The 16,325-nt window shown below is 44.7% G+C and overlaps 1 protein-coding gene across 6 annotated transcripts in view; it reads left to right on the top strand.

The window, feature by feature from the left end:
* ADGRE5 (adhesion G protein-coupled receptor E5) overlaps positions 1 to 16,325 on the top strand; it is a 532,637-nt gene that overhangs the window by 444,423 nt on the left and 71,889 nt on the right. For all 6 annotated transcript variants that reach the window (XM_069603969.1, XM_069603966.1, XM_069603968.1 and 3 more), the window contains 3 exons: positions 1,904 to 2,118; positions 5,613 to 5,780; positions 13,315 to 13,506. In XM_069603969.1, the coding sequence (XP_069460070.1) occupies positions 1,904 to 2,118; positions 5,613 to 5,780; positions 13,315 to 13,506 (575 nt within the window). The remainder of the gene's footprint in view (positions 1 to 1,903; positions 2,119 to 5,612; positions 5,781 to 13,314; positions 13,507 to 16,325) is intronic.

Here is a 16,325-nt window from a genome sequence, read left to right as displayed (position 1 = left end):
GAGCGCAATCCCCACGCCCCTCCATATTGGACCTGCAGCCTTTTATTCTGGCACTCCTATCAGCCACAGACAGCATAATTAATGGTGCGGGATCATGGGAATTGTAGTCTAAAACATCTGGGGAGCCTGAGGTTGTGAACCCTGCCTGCAGTAACTTCTAGTGGTATGTGCTAGTTCCAGTTGGCCCCATTGAATAGTGGTGTTTTTAATGTCCTATTTACAGCAACATGTGGATAAACACATTGGGGGTCATTACAAGGTTGGCGGTAAGGGGTTAACGGCGCCGGTAAAGGTTCCGGAGCCGTCAACCCCTTACTGCCACATTACGAGGTCCTTTATCGGGTCCCGCTAAGGGCGCCTGGTTTTACCAGGCGCCCTTAGCGGGACCCACTAAAGGACCAGCATGCTAACAACCGGCCCGTTATTAACAGGCCCGTTGTTAGCATGGTCCCCATTCCCATTGAGCCCTATGGTGCCCATTCCCATTGGGCCCTATGGGGGCTCGAATGCGGATAGGTTCCCTGAATGGGGAAATACTGGGTCCTCCAAGGTTGGAATGGCCCGGTATTTCCCCTTTCAGGGAACCCGGACCCGGTATGCGGTATGGGGGTAACCATGCTGCAAATAGCGGCATGACTACCTCCAACCTTGTAATGACCCCCATTGACCCCCAAGGCTCTGTAGCGTCTTGGTTAGTGCTACGGCTGTCCAGTTCTGTGTGATATTTTCGATTATTAAAGAATACATGTACAAAAGAGCCATTTTTTTCAGCCGATTTGGTGTGTGCTTTAATATTCGCTAATAGCCTCAAAACACCACCCCCCAAACCTCCAGAAAACCAATCCACGCCAGAATGTGCCATTTAAACAACCCCCAAACCTTCCTTTACTCCTCCGTTCCCGATGATCGGTCAAGACCACGCGAGTAAAGGAAATAAAGGGCATTGGAAAAGCCTGCCATGGCAGTCTTCCCTCCGACACAGTATCAGTATCTTCTTGGCCTGCGGCACTGTGCAGCACAGCCTACTGAGGCTGTCCCTCATACTGGCAACGTCAAACTGTCCCACCCCCTCAAAGACAGACACACTCGTAAACAGAAGCACAAACGTATCCACCTGGCCCATCCCTTCCACGCAACAAACACTCCACGACCCACACTGACACCTTCTCCTCTCCACCATACAAACATTCCACCTCAACACACACACACCTTCCCTCTTCTGGTGCGGCTGTGCCTGTCAGCCCCTGCACACACTCGTGGGCTTCCAGGGGCATGTCAGCTCGATTAAGAAAGACCCTCTGAGCCGTCTCAGAGCAGTCTTTCTAAATCTCTCTTTTTTGTATTCGAGAAAACCAAACAAGACCTTTTCACTCCACTCCAATTGTCCGAGCAAATCTGATTTCTTCTGGTAAGAAAAGGGGCGGGGCTACAAATCACTGCATTTATAAATGCCCTTGCACATGAACTTCCACCAGAATGCAAGATGTCTATGTGTGCAAAGGGTGTGACCACTAACCACATCCCAGACTCAGCCCTAGGATGCACTGTTAACCACCCTCATTGTGGCACAATTACCCTGTAAATGGTCTGCACGGTGCAAAGTGGACAAGGTCCTTTTCAGATGCAATGCCCACAGTAAAAACAGTTAGGCAAAGCATGAGCATGTCTACCTAAACCAGGGAGAGAGTTGCACAGGTGTTTATCTGGCATGGCATTGCCATAAAGCTGGCTCTGGAGGAAACGGTCTCTTGATTTCATGAAGAGTAAAGCAAAACAAAGTAACACAAAGATAAAACATGAGTGTTTCATCAGGTGTGGTGTCAGCGAACCGCTCAGAATATGCCAATCAAATGCTCACCGATAGCCACAGGTTCTCACCTCAAGAACATTCTCTTTCTTGTAGGACTCGCCATGACAGGGATGTTTTCGCTCCAAGACATGCGCAACCTTCTAAGCGGCGGGAGTGACTTCCGGGTGGAAGAGGAGAGCCCACGCCGACCGCAGAAAGAGAAAGTAGAGTACCAGGTGATATCGGAAGTGGTGACCGCTTTTGTGAGCAATGAGCGGCCATACAACTTGGCCACCCCCATCAGGTTCACCTTTAAGATAAACAATAAGGTAAATCCTACAGGATTCCTGTTAGCAACTAACAATATAATGTAAATATAATGTGAACCTATATCTAAAGTTGGAGATATAATGTACTCCAAATGATATACCTTATGGAATGCAGTGATGTTGATGAAGATCTTGGAATTATGTATCTTAAATTGAAATTTTTATTATTCAGTAATGCCTTTGTTATCTTTTTTGACTTGCTGTTATGGCCAAAATATACTTTGACTGACTATAAAGTAATAACGATAGCCACTGTTTTTATAGTTCTGACCACACACTGCAAATTGGTTTTGGTGGTTTACAGATAGTTCTTTTTATCATCCATCTAATTAGCACTACATTTATGAAAGTGGGAAGGATACAAGGCAGAACAAACATCGTTCCAACCCCTGTCATCAGTCTGTTTTATCAATCTAATGTAGGTGAAACCCAGAATCCCTAAAAAAAACGGATTCAATTGCAGGAACCCATTGATTCCACTGTCCAGGGACATACTTAGTACATTATTTTCAAAAAAGGAATCAACCACATACATCATCCATTCCTCATTGGTGACCTTTGGTTCTAATAAACATTCACACTTACTGGAATGTTTGTGTATCAAAAAAGTTTAAATTGCTCATCCAGTATTCAGTATAAAATCTTTTCAGAGAAAATATTTTCCATTTAATCGTGAAACATCTTTTTCCAATTTACCCTTTTCAAATGAATCAAAAAAATGAACACATATTACCGTCAATGTGCAATTAAATGCTACCTTTTACAATTGAAGTTCATTCACACAACAATACATTTATTCCACATTAACAACCAGCATTTGTTGTGTATTGCAATAAGACCAAACATGTTTCTGTCGAGAAGACTACATTACATCCGACATTCATCAGGGGAATATTTTCTTAAGTCTAGTGTCCCACAGCTTGATTACAAAAAGGGTAATTTGTCCTTGAACCACTTTTCTTCCAACAGTGGTACTTCTATTCAGTAGAGCACCCTATTTCAGGTGTCCCCACGTAGCCGTTCTCAGAGCCACAGGATTCTGCAACCGAGGACCAGGCAGACAGCATTTTCCAAAGCGTACGCGTAAGTGGTTCAAGGACAAATTACCCTTTTTTGGAATCAAGCTGTGGGACACTGGACTTAATAAAATATCCCCCTGATGAGTGTAAGATTTTGGACTCTCCAGTACTTGCAAGGTTTCATTTTGAATGTAAAACAGTCCTGTATTCAGGTGCTAGTGACACAGGTTTGGATGCTCTTTTGATAACCAGGAGGTCAGGAGATTCTGTTGCTTTTGTGTCAAGTGCCTTGAGCTCAGCCAGGCTTCTCTACTTTGTCATTGTGAAGCAGGCATTAAGGTAATTTTGAGCTGCACAAAAATGAAAAGTGTATGTGTGGTGATGAAGACACATCATATTATAAACAAATCATAAACAACTTAAAGGGCCATTTCAAGGGAACGGTATAGAAGGTTTTTTTTAGAAGGTTTTTTTTGGAAGAATAATGAGATTAGTCACTTACAAATAAGGCTTAAATTACAAGGTGGAATTTATTTCAGTTAAAATAATGTGGTGTCAGACATTCACACTGTTGGAGGATGCTCAGAATCTATGTGTGAATGATAAGGAAAGTGAGCACAAGTATGATGATGGGCTTCATTACAAGTTTGACGGTCCGGAAATAAGGGTGCCGGTAGCAATGTACTGGCACCTTTTCCGGACCGCCAAACTGCGTGTCTGTCAGTAGAGGCTTGGAACTCCCAACAGGCCTGCCCTGCCGGGAGTTCAGGCCCCTACCGGTAGTGTTTTCACTGGAGCACCGGCACGGTTACCAACGGTGCTGGTGCTTCAGTGTGCCCATTCCATTCCCGTGGAGTCCTCCAGGACTCCACAGGAATGGGGATTTACTGTTACACTGCCGCTCATGAAATCCCTGTGGCACTGGGATGTGAGGCAGTAGGAACAGTGTTATGAGGTTGCCGGTAGCCCGCCACCTACCAGCGGTTTTTACTGCCGACCTTGAAATGAGGGCCACATGTCTTTGTTGTAACACCAGTGTGTCGTCAAGGTAGATTGGGATACTGCTGCAGTGAGTGTTGATGGCTACGAGAAATGGTGGGTTCTGCTGAATGGCGGCTGGAGAGAGACAAAGACGCTAGCACTGAGGAAAAGATCTTAAGAGGTTGAGCAGAGTTTGAGATGAACTTTGTCGCAAGGATCGTTTGGTAAATTGTGCTGGATTCATTCCCAGCATCGGGGTTTGGGAAAACTGTTGGCATTGGGTCACGAGGGGCATTTTGGGCTCACTATGATGAAGGGCATCCTCGGTTCCAACTACTGATGGCCTATTATGGATGTGGAAAGTGTAGAGGACAATGTTGAGGTATGTTCCTGCAATGATAGTCTTAAAGGGTGTAACTGCAACCTTTGGAATTTCCCAAGTTTCTGAGAGAATCATGAGCCTAAGTCGGTTTGGATTCTGTAGTCTCCATCATTATACCGAGGTATTGGTGAAAGTGCATAGTCATCCTTATAAATATGTTTTATTCAGTAGCCAGAAATTGTGGGGGTCACAGAGATTTCTACCAACCATGTGATTGGATTCCCATAGAGATTGATTTAGCAGGAAGAGTTTCCTTGCAAATTTATCACAGGCAATTGTATACAATTTCTGTTTCAAGAAAATGACATCCCTCACAGTAAATGTGCACTCTATCTTCTGCAGTCAAATCGAGTATGGAGAGATTTAATCGCACCCTCATAGACAACACCAAATTAGCAATTTGCTCTGGACACGAGGTGGAGTGTGAGCCAAATTTGTAGGATCACAGATTGGAGGTTGGGTCCAGAGTCGTTGACAGGGTTGGCACCTATTGGGAATTTAAGAAGTAGAAAACCAAATACACTGGTTTGTCCAAGATGGGTGCAGAGAGTGAGGCGGAGCAGCGTGATTGCGAGTTGAGAGGATTCACGTGGCAAAGGAATGGTACTGTGCAAAATACTATTGCAAAGAAAATGCTGTTCAAGTGGGGGATTCAGTAGTAATATGGTTAGTATCTACGGCAGTTGGCATAAGACTCATTGAAGGTGGATGCTGTTCAGCGGAGGGGGGGGGGCTTTATTGTGTATAGCTTGTTAAATAAAGTTTAAAGGCAACCTGGATGAGCTAGTGGACTGTTACAATTTAATTAGTCTTTATGCTTTAAAACTGCAACTTTCTTTAATTTCTTAGCAAAACCTAAACTCCTCGTACATATCACAGTGTGGTGCCTTTAAAAGAATTTTCTTTTTATCATACCTGAAAGTCATGTTGTTTAAACCCGTCTCCTGGGAGCTCAGTGAATGGTGGACGCTGTTACTGTCTTCTTCGATGATAGTGGACTTTTTCTTTTTGATCTATCATGGCTATTGAAATGACCATTGAGTTGCCAGGTTCCAGGATTCAAGCTTGTTCAGGTCCGCTGAATTTATATGATTCTCTTCAATGTTTTGCAGGAAGTGGAGAAGAGCAATGTGAAGTGCTCATTCCGGAAGATCATCGGGAACGCAAGCTTCTGGTCTCCGGAAGGCTGTCTCTTGTCTGATCTCAGTGAGGGGACTGTCACCTGCGAGTGCAATCACCTGAGCAGCTTTGCTGTGCTGATGGCTCTATATCATGTTGAGGTAGGTCATTCGTCGCCGTGAGGCCCTGGTACTAAAAATGTCATAATCATGGGATGGGAGGAGTCAGGGCGGAGGGGAGGATCATCAAACAATGTCAGGGTTTGGCTCTTGAAACTGTCATGAGATCTTGCTTGGAGATGTTAAGCAGACTGAGTGGTAGTAAGGATGGTGATCCTGCCACTTGAAGAAGGGCATTCAGTAATGATGGTAAGTTGTATGATTTATTAGAACTTTGGATCCTTCCGCTGGAGGGCTACCCAAGAGCTGTAAAATATGTCCTTCAAAAAGTGTGTGAAATGACTTAGCCTGGGTCTTCTGTTCCTGGACCTACCGCTGACCTTCTGTGCTTGGGGAGGTGCTATCATAAGAATTACCAGCAGAAAAATGCAAAAATGTTCCTAGTCAAACTATCCTTCCCCTGGGAAACCGTAGCACACATCTTGGATTACCCATTGAATAACAGATAACTGTGGTTCGTCAATGATCATAAAAATGATGCATGGCACTGGGTGTTCGCCTTGCCACAATTTAACGAACTCAAGTGAAAATGCTGAATTCAATTTGTAGAACAGTAGACATCTCAAATGGAAAATGTTAAATGTGAAATTGACAAACATAAATAGAGTTGTGGTGTCATGGATGATTTAGAGTGCTGCCCATCCTTGTTGCCAAAATGTAGATTCGAAAAACATTGAGCTCTTCTTAATAGTAGAAGGATACAACTATAAGGACAATTTCTCCAAATGATATGTATAATTGCTGTACATGCTAGGAGAAACTGATTAATCAATGACTAGATTTTGGTCATGACATATTGCCTTATTCATGCCATTTTTGTCTTGGAACTAGCTTGATGATGTGCTAAGAATAATGCTTGGTTCTAAAATACCAATTGAATTTATTTTAGACCTTTCTAATTTCCTTTACTTTTGCTTCTTTCCCTTACTGATTTTGACCTTAGGCTTCTTGATTTATTACTGCCTATTTAATATTTGTTTATATCTAGAAATTGCTACTATAGAATTTGTTTGATCTTGTTAGCTGTTGTAATAAACTGTGAAAGTTTACTCCACACATATGCTGAGTGTCCAATATAGAGTGTCTTCACTCCGTTACATTTGAAAGTTGCCATGAGGGCGTAATAGCACCTGTTATTTAATAACACACTATGATGGCTCCCCACTGAGCAAAGAGCCAGCGTAAGGACACTACATGAGGTCGTAAATAGATGCACCTAACTAAGAGTGATCCTTCTTTAGCCATTGCATATTGAGACAGGGCACTGTGAATGTTCTCACTGTTAGAATCTGCATTATTTTCCTGCTGGGTCATACGTGCTTGTCTGATGTAGTATACAGGACCACAGGAAGGCCAGCCAGGACGCATGAACCAGGAAGGGACAATGTGATTACTAAACAGTAATGTACTTTATTGGTTTCAGATCAAAGATAGAAGCTTAGCAGGAGAGCAGGCTCTAAAATCGTCCATGTCCAGCTCCTCCCATCCTTAAGGTCCCCAAACCCCAAACCCAGAACTTCCAGCCCCCTTCCATTCCACATTACCTCACACAGTCCCCAAGCATCTCACAGCACTTGCCATCATGCATAACACACACCTGCTCACAGAATACTACAAGAGTTCATTAGACAAAGTACCAAATAATAAGTTTAAACCGGCAATAAGCATTTAAAAAAAACATTCAATTCATACCAAAAGAGCAAGTGGAATCCCCATTGCCTCAGCATAGCCGTCTGTTGCAGCTATGAACATAATCACTAATTTAAACGACATAACTATTTTCCTTAACCTGTACTTTCTACCCTTCCTATTAGCAAACATTGGGCCTCATTATAAGTTTGTCGGTCCGGGAACTAATATGGGGGCGAATGGGAATGGGGAGCATCTTTTTTCCAGCGCCTCCGAATGGGCAATTACTGGGTCCGGCAGGGCCGGAATGGTCTGATAATTGCCCATTCGTGGGCGCTGGAAAATGTTGCAAGTTTGACGGCAGCCTGCCAGTTTTACCGGCAAGGCTACCGCCAAACTTGTAATGAGGCCCATTATTTCAAGTTTTTAAAAAATAAAAAAATAAAAACTTATTCCCCATAATTGTAAATGATTTAATTTATTCTATTTTATCTCTCTGATAATTTATTGTTAATTGAACATTGTGTCTGATGATATATTTTTCAACAAATATTTGAATCATTTATCAGAAAATCATTGTCACGGGTGGTACGTGCATGGAACCGCCCACGCAACCAAGATGGGCTGGCAGTAAAATCAGAAATAATTCACACACATTAGAGCAAGTTCTCTGATCCATGTGTTCCAGGAAGGAGAGGCAGTGACCACACATCTAGGCAACACTGTTTCCTTTCAGTGACCCCAGGCTCACTTAGTGGTAGCTATGGTTCTTCAGCCAAGGGAAGCTCTTGGGAGAGGAAGAAGGTGGGTGAAGATGTAGAATAACTTGTATAACAATCAGTAAGTTCATATTTACACAAAGGTGTTTATAACATGTGTACTTCAACCTCCGAGAAGCGAATTCAGATTCTGTGATGGTTCGTAAACTATTAGGGAAAGTCTCTTTTTAGTGTCCAGGTCAGGCCCATGTGACGGAATGCTTTCATATACAGGTCGCGACCCTTCCAGTTAGGATCACTGGAAAAGTCCATTCTTAAACAGATAATTTATGTGCCAAGTATGCCGGTCAGAGCCCCAAGGTTACCTCATGGCACTGAGTAGGGTGAGACGGACCGGTTTCTTTTTCGCTGAGTGAGGTCCTGGTACTGATGCTCTGGTACCCACAATGTTAAGTTTAGGCCACATTTTAAAGATAGGGATCCGCCTATAGGCATGCCTTTGTTGTCAGGTGACCCTGGTTGATTCTGGATGTTGACTGTGAAAACTTTGCAAATTTGCAAAGTTAAATGACTACAGAGACAATTTGGTCTGTGCCGGTAAGCAGGACGATTGATTGCCCACTGGAGAAGGTGGCTGGTTGTCCAGGGGGATGAACTGCTGGTTTATGGTACAGTGGGTTGTTGGTCGCCAGTATGGTTCCATTATGTAGGATGGGCAGTCAGTGCCCATTGTTTGCACCTCAGATACAATGGTTCCTGCAAGGTTTTGTTGTTGCTGCTTGGCCTTTGTAATGGCAGGAATCCAACACTGTGCTCAGGGTGTCGGTGCTCCTGCTTCTTCATATTGGTTCCATGCATGGAGGTACATCAAGGGTTTCTTGAGAAGTAGGAGATCTTTTAGGCTTCCAACCCGACTTTGACCTCTAGGTTATTTTAATTGAATTTTTGTCCAGCACTGTCCCTACCCGGAGGATATCGGAGCACCTTACAAATATCTCAAGGGACGCTGTGAAAGAGAAGTTTTGCTGTTAGCCCGACAGAGGACGGCAGGTCACGTATACATGGAACCCTTAACGAATATCAGGAAGGTTTGCATTCAAGATTTATATGAATATGTGCATCATTTTGTGAGGAGCCATATGAAAGGCGGGGTTAAAAATGCAGAGACTGCCACGATTTTTCAGTTGTAAACATAGCAAATCTATTAGTTCACACATTACAAGTCAGCCAAAAGTGGAACAAGATTCCAGTGAGATTTGTAATTTTGCCTTGAAAAAGACCAAACTGGTCGAAACACGTGACGGCAGGCAAATGCACCATTGATCATGGAATAAAATATCAATGATATCAGCTCCTATTGGATTTATTGTAAAGCATTATGTGACAGTGCATGTTTATGGAACACCAGTTTGTTTTCTTGAGAAGTAGGAGATCTTTTAGGAATCCAACCGACTATGACCTCTAGGTTATTTTAATTGAATATTTGTCTAGCACTGTCCCCACCCAGAGGGTCTCGGAGCATCTTAAAAATATCTCATCTCAAGGGAGGCAGTGAAAGAGAAGGTTTGATGTTTGAAGGACAAGCTAGGAACATCAGGATAGACAGAGAAAGGCAGGGGACGAAGTCCGGCCAATTCAGATGTGGGGAAAGAAGCATGTATAGAGGCTTTTTGGCAAGGTTGTGATGGAGGGTGTGGTATGGATGTGGAGTGGTAAGAGGTTACAGGCTACTGGGTGAATGCTTATTTGTATATAGCTTACAGAATGGGATGCAGAGGAGATTTTGGTTGGTTTCTCTGGTGTTTGTGAGGGTGATAGGTTTCAGTTTGTTGTGAAGGTTTTGAGGTGGATGCCCTCCTATATGATACAGAGTCCATTGGAAACTGTTCTCTAGAGTGCAGAGAGATAGCTGAGTTGAGATGCGAGTGTTTTGTTAAGGTGCAGCATGAGTCTTCCTGCTATGTTATGTATGGCTTACAGGGGGTGAGGCTGCTTTAGGGGGGGTCCACTGAGGCTAGTCAAACTTGAGAGAAATAATGCTTGGACTGTGTTGCGGAGGTCATCATGGGGAAGGATGTCTCTTATCTTGCGTAAGAGGTGTAGTTGTACGTTGCGTGTTTTGGTGATGGCAGCCGTGTGGTAAGTGAAGGATGGATGTAGTTGATGGTGAATGCCAGGGATTTGATAGCTGTGGAAAGAGATACGGGTTGTCTCTGGCAAGTTCTTTGCTACAGTGGGTGAGGTTGAGGTTTGTGCCTGGGGGCTAATAAGGTATGCTGTTTTGGATGGGGTGGGTTTTAGGAAGTGGGAGGCCATTCAGGTGGTGATGGTGTAAAGACAACATTTGAGGATGTGGAGCTCTGAGGGGAAGGAGATTTGGAAGTATAATTGTGTTTCTTCTGCATAATGGTAGACATGGACGCTGTGGTTGCTAAGGATCTGTCAGAGGGATTTAACATATCGGTAAAAACAAAGGGGAAACAGGGAGGTTCCTCGTGGAACCCCATACTTGACTGTTTGGTGTCAGATCTATAGGGGGCATAGATACAAAGTGTGTCCTATCAGTGAGAATGGAGGTGTACCAGTTGAGAATGGTGCCTTAGAATTTCATCCTGTGGGTTAGGATATTCAGGAGAATGGTGTGGTCGATGGTGTCAAAGGCTGCAGAGAGGTCCAGGAGATACTGTGTGTCTTGTCCTTTGTAAGTGATGTTGTGGAGGTCATCCAGGATGTGAAGTGTTACGTCCCCGGAGCTGTGACTGGGTCGAAAGCCTGATTAAGCTAAGGGTCATGCTAAGAGCGCCATTATCTCGTTTCCCTCTGGTTGTGGAGCTGTCCAGTGCCAATATAAAATGGCAGACATTTGCTGTTAGATGAGTCCTGGCAAGATGCAGGGCAGCAAAGCTTCCACAGTCATCTTCGGTCGGCTTCTACCTTGGCTACAGGGCAGTGTGGCAGAGTGGGTCAACTTCAACCAGGCATAGATGCATCACCCCCAGATTAAATAGCAGTTGTTTAAGATGCATGCAAATTCATCTTCCAACACCTGGGGGAGTGGCAGAGGCAGCCGCTGGCTTGGAAGGGCTTGTGCCCTCCAAAATGTAGTAAGTTGAAGGCAGAAGGAGGCACTCAACAGTGAAACTCGGTCCACTGTGCCGATGGGAATGGGACGCTATAAAAAGAGCCTGGCAACTTGCTTACCTGTGAGAACAGGGGGTTTAAGTTGATTATTATTATGGTATTTATTGTGGGTGGACCCCCTTTGCGGTCATTGAGGAAATACATGGTGAGGGAAGAAGAAAGCGATTGGTCAATACAAGGGAACGAGGAGCTAACCATGGGATTGAGCGGGCACCTTGGCTGCAATGGATAACATGCAAACGGGGGAGGAAACAGAGGGTGAGCAGCTCACCCAGTCTCAGGTTAGGTGTGGAGTGGCGAGGTGTGGGCCCATGTGGAAAGGAGGAGCCATTCCTTGTAGCACAGGGTCTTGAGCTCCTTCCTGAAATGTAGAAGCAATGGGGCCTGTGTGGTGTTGCCATGGAGGAGGCTCCATGGTCTGGCAGTATAGACAAAGAACGTCTGTCGTCTGGAACTTTACTTCCTGCAGCTGCAGCGTTGCTGCCTGAACATGTCCCTGCTTCTTGTGGATCCTAGGCCTCCAGAGATTCAGTGTTTCTCAGTGAGGCAGCTTGAGGACGATGGCCTTGTAGATGATGCATCAGGATTTGAAGGCGATATGTGCTTGCAGCAGGAGCCAGTGCAAATCGATGAGGGTCGAGGTGATGTGGCAGAAAAAAGTCTAACTCGCACACAGTCTTACTCATATAGTGTCGCCCAATCTGTGTTGCCAGGAATCGACCTGTGACACATGTTCCTCTTCATATGAGTCATACCGACCATAATATGGATATTGATAATGTCTGCGGTGCACACTACCAGCTAACTTTCCCTTTAACTCATGGCAATGTCACCTCTCAGAACACTGAAACACAACATATATTACATGTGCTGTTGCATGCACTTTAAATTGAAGTGTACCTACACATATATTTGCCTGTCGCTTCCTAAGAGTAAGTTCTAGAAACATTCCTGTTTGCAGGCAACAACACGATTGGTTTCTCTTTGCCGGGGGTCTTAACCTTTCAGCTCTTCCGATATTTTGAGCTACAACTCCTATCAGCCATTGCCAGCATATTCAAGGGTGCAGGATCCTGGGAGTTGTAGTCCAAAACAAAGGCAGACAGGTTTTTGAACCCCTACCCTATCGCTTGTCTTTATTCTGCAACTTCACTTCCTGCTCCTTTTACACGTTCTTTTCTGTTTCTGTTTTAACTACAAACATCTCATCTCCCTGTGTGAAAGCAAATTCGCCATTGCTGCATTTGAGCATGCATACTAAGATATATTCATCTTGAGAATAATGCAAAATCGACATCAAGCCCTTTCCTGTCCATCCAAGTCAGAAAGTGAGGGAATCTTTCAGGTAACTTCTGGCATTTGAGTTCTACAAAGGATGATCCTTGTTCTAAGTCCCTTCTCAAATGTAATTTATAGAAGAAGCACTAAGAAAATGGAAAGCCCATCTTTACATAACTATCCAATTCAGGCAAATTGTTTATTGCCAATCGGTGCCCTTTAACATTAATTGATTGATATGTTTCTGTTTTATTAGTCCTGGACTAGCTGACATAATTTTGTTCTAGGACATACATTCTGTATCTTAAAATCTATCTTGCCACCATTATTTGTAGTGTTTACTGACAGCCATACTGACAGCCATTTGTGATTTATTTGTTCAGCAAGGCTTAGGTAGGCAACAAAGTGGTGTAAAGGCCTTCAAACATCCCATTCTAACAGGTCTTACAAGACTGAAACGCAATAAAATGAATAAATCAATAAAATGCACCATTAGGCCACACAAGACCATCCCATTCTCGGTCCATCTCATGCCATGCACCCATCACATGCCACGCCCTGCCGACCCGGACCCATTTTGTCATTCTTGACCGCTCGGCACTTAGCCTTAAATCTGACACTGTCAGACATGTTGCAGTTCACTCAACCTGTTATCCAGCATCGCGGTGACGTATTACATGCCAAATCACCAGCAGAAGACCAGTACTGCATCTGAATCCTCAATGTTGTCAATCTTTTCTCATGCACAGAGCTTGGCGCTGGACATCATCACCAAGGTGGGCCTTTCCTTATCGCTGGTGTGCCTCCTGCTTTCCATCATCACCTTCCTGTTCTGCCGGTCACTCCAAGGCATACGCAACACCCTCCATCTGCACCTCTGCGTGTCCCTCTTCCTGGCCAATGCCATCTTCCTGGCAGGGATATCCAGAGTGGATAACAAGGTAAGATGTCAGATCTTTGGACTGGTCACTGGCAATGTCCTAACCAATGGAAGCAGGACATGCTTGCTTAAGTTCCTTCATTGATGAGTTCTCAGAAAGGTGGATGGGGCAAGGGGCCCAGTGTTTAGTTGACGGAACTGTGGGGCACAGTAGTTCAGACCACTGGTGTGGGCTGCTTTTTCTGGTTGCATTGCCCATTTGTAAACTTTAGGGGCCAAGGTAACATTTGCCCTTCCAAGGAAAAGGATCATTTTTTCAAGTTTGTTTGAACTTTCAGTAACCGGTTATATTGGTGATATGGGGCGTCTGTGGCTGCAGGATGAACATGGAGGAGATGTAATCTAGTGGCTAAATTGTTAACCTTGCAACCTGGTTCAAATCCCGGCTGTGGCACTCAACCAAAAACAGACCAATCTCTGACAAACACCTGTACAATGTGGTGTCTAGTGACCAATCACTTCCTGTTCTCTTTTCCGCGCCTGGTGTCCTAGATGTTTCTGCTACAGTAAGAAATGGTCCACTGATGTTTAGAGCTAGGCCTGCTCTATATCAGATACCCCAGAAAAAGAGAACAACCTTTTCTGTTGTATGTATGTATACAATAGAACAGAAAGCCTGGGAAGCAACAGAGCGCTGTACATAGTGGATGCACCCAATGGGTTACAAATGGGAATATGTAGCTAGCACAGAAGCTTTGATGGGTTGGGGTGCTGGGATACTATAGTGGATGTTCTCCCACCCATATTATATGTCCTCTCTACATCATTCATAATGTGTCATTTTACTGTCCCTTAAATATAGTTACTCTCAGAGCATGTCAACTACAGCAGAATGGTGAGTGTAAATGGTGGAAAGACGTGACTTTGGTTAGCCTATGTTTTTTTCTGATCAATTTAGACAGCAGTACTCGGAGTTTCTCTTACACTCCTAGAGGCTAAAAGGTGGGTACTTCACAGCAGTGTGCATACCCACAGCCATTGTTTGTACCTATTTTCTTTGTCGCTCGCACCTACTTTATATCTCTTCATCTGTATGCATAGTGTTCCGTTGCTTTCTAAGTAGGTTCATCCAGAGAATAGAGATATTACCAACCCAGTCCCACACCCGAAGAAAGGTTCAGACGCACCTATCAATCCAAACAATTACTCACTATGAAACAGCGGTGTGAGCGCAGCACCAACAAAGCGAGGTGGCCCATGAGGAACCAACATCAACCCAACCCACAGGGATACAACTCTAACGGAATCAGAAGTACCTGAATCAGGACACAGACCCCTCTAACCCAACCCTCAATCTTGTGCATACTTAAACCACACAAAGCCAAACAACCATCTCTCTCCCAGCAATCCGCACGCACTCTACCACACTGCATCAACAACACATAAACATCACCTACAGCACTCAATGTCTCGCACGATCTGATACTAGCACCGAAGCCCAGCACTCGGTGTATACCGAGCTGAAGCTGCCAACAGCACATCACTTCTCCCACTCTCCTGCTCACCTCCTCCCGACTAACCATACCTGTCCTTCCTGTTTACAGATCCGCCAAAGCACCTGGGGACCAATTCCGTTGGTGACGGTACGCTATATAAGTACCTTTAACATAACATAACATTGTAAATAATCTACATACATAAATAACATGTGACAGCCTCTTTTCTCCTGACCTTTATACACCATCTACATACATATCTAATGGGTGAAAGTGTCTTTTCTACTACCTTTTATGCATCATCTACATACATACTGTGACAAAGGCCAGGGTATTGTCACTGCTTCCATGGAGGGAAGCTCCTTCCCATGAGGCCAGGCCACTACCAGATAGTCCCACTGGGGGTGGTACGAAGCTGGTGGATCTCATGGGAAGTGAACCCCTCCATGGGACCAGTGGTGATCGCCTTTGGAGAACATGGTATTTATCTCCTTCATTTCAGTCCACTCCTTCCTTTGCCCCGACTCAATCCAATCACCAGTAGTCCCCACTATGATATGACATGATAGGTTATTTATAACACGCTTAATAACCAGAGGTTTCTAAGCACGGACCCGGGGATCGAACCTGTGTTGCTCTGTATCGCCTTGCTTCCAAGGGGAGCACGTTGCCCCTGAACTATCCTCCCAAGACAATGTATCTTTGTAGAATAGAGGGTCTCAGGAAAACCAATAACACTGGGGCAAAGAAGAGTGAGGTTTACCCAGGTGGAGGACCTATAGTAACACAAATAAGATCAACCAAGGAGGCAGAAGCCCACTGCAGAACAAACATAGCCGGTACAGTCTATTACAGACTGCGACAATGATAAAAAGTAAGAAAGGACTGTGTACCTTGTCGGGCCAAACCAGCCTTGAGCGAACGTGGAACCAGATGCTGTTTCCCTGGCAAGAGACCCAAGAAGCAGGGAATGAGATGCTGTTGACGAGGAACAAGTGTCTCTCTGAGGGCCCCATGGAGTGGGAGCCTGACTGATGACGGGAGAAGCAGAAACCTGAATGCAGAAGCCAAAACGATTGGAGGATGCGCAGCTGAGTACACGAGAGAGAGGTTACCACTGCAGAGCCACCGAGGACAGAACTCTGAAAGCAGAAACCCGACTGGCGAAGCCAAAGGGAGCAGAGGACGCGCAGCTGGGTATGCAAGAGAGAGCTTACCACTGCAGAGCCGCCGAGGATAGAGCGTCAAAAGTAATAAACCCAACCAGCGAATTCAAAGCGGGCGGAGGACACGCAGCTGGGTACTGGAGAGAGAGCTTACCACTATGGAGGCACTGAGGACAGAACACCAAAAGCAGAAACCTGACCGGCAAATTCAAAAGGAG

This window comes from Ambystoma mexicanum, chromosome 3q (assembly GCF_040938575.1).
Source record: "Ambystoma mexicanum isolate Mex_15411 chromosome 3q, UKY_AmexF1_1, whole genome shotgun sequence".
Classification (NCBI taxonomy): domain Eukaryota; kingdom Metazoa; phylum Chordata; class Amphibia; order Caudata; family Ambystomatidae; genus Ambystoma; species Ambystoma mexicanum.
This window is presented reverse-complemented; position numbering and strand designations above follow the sequence as displayed.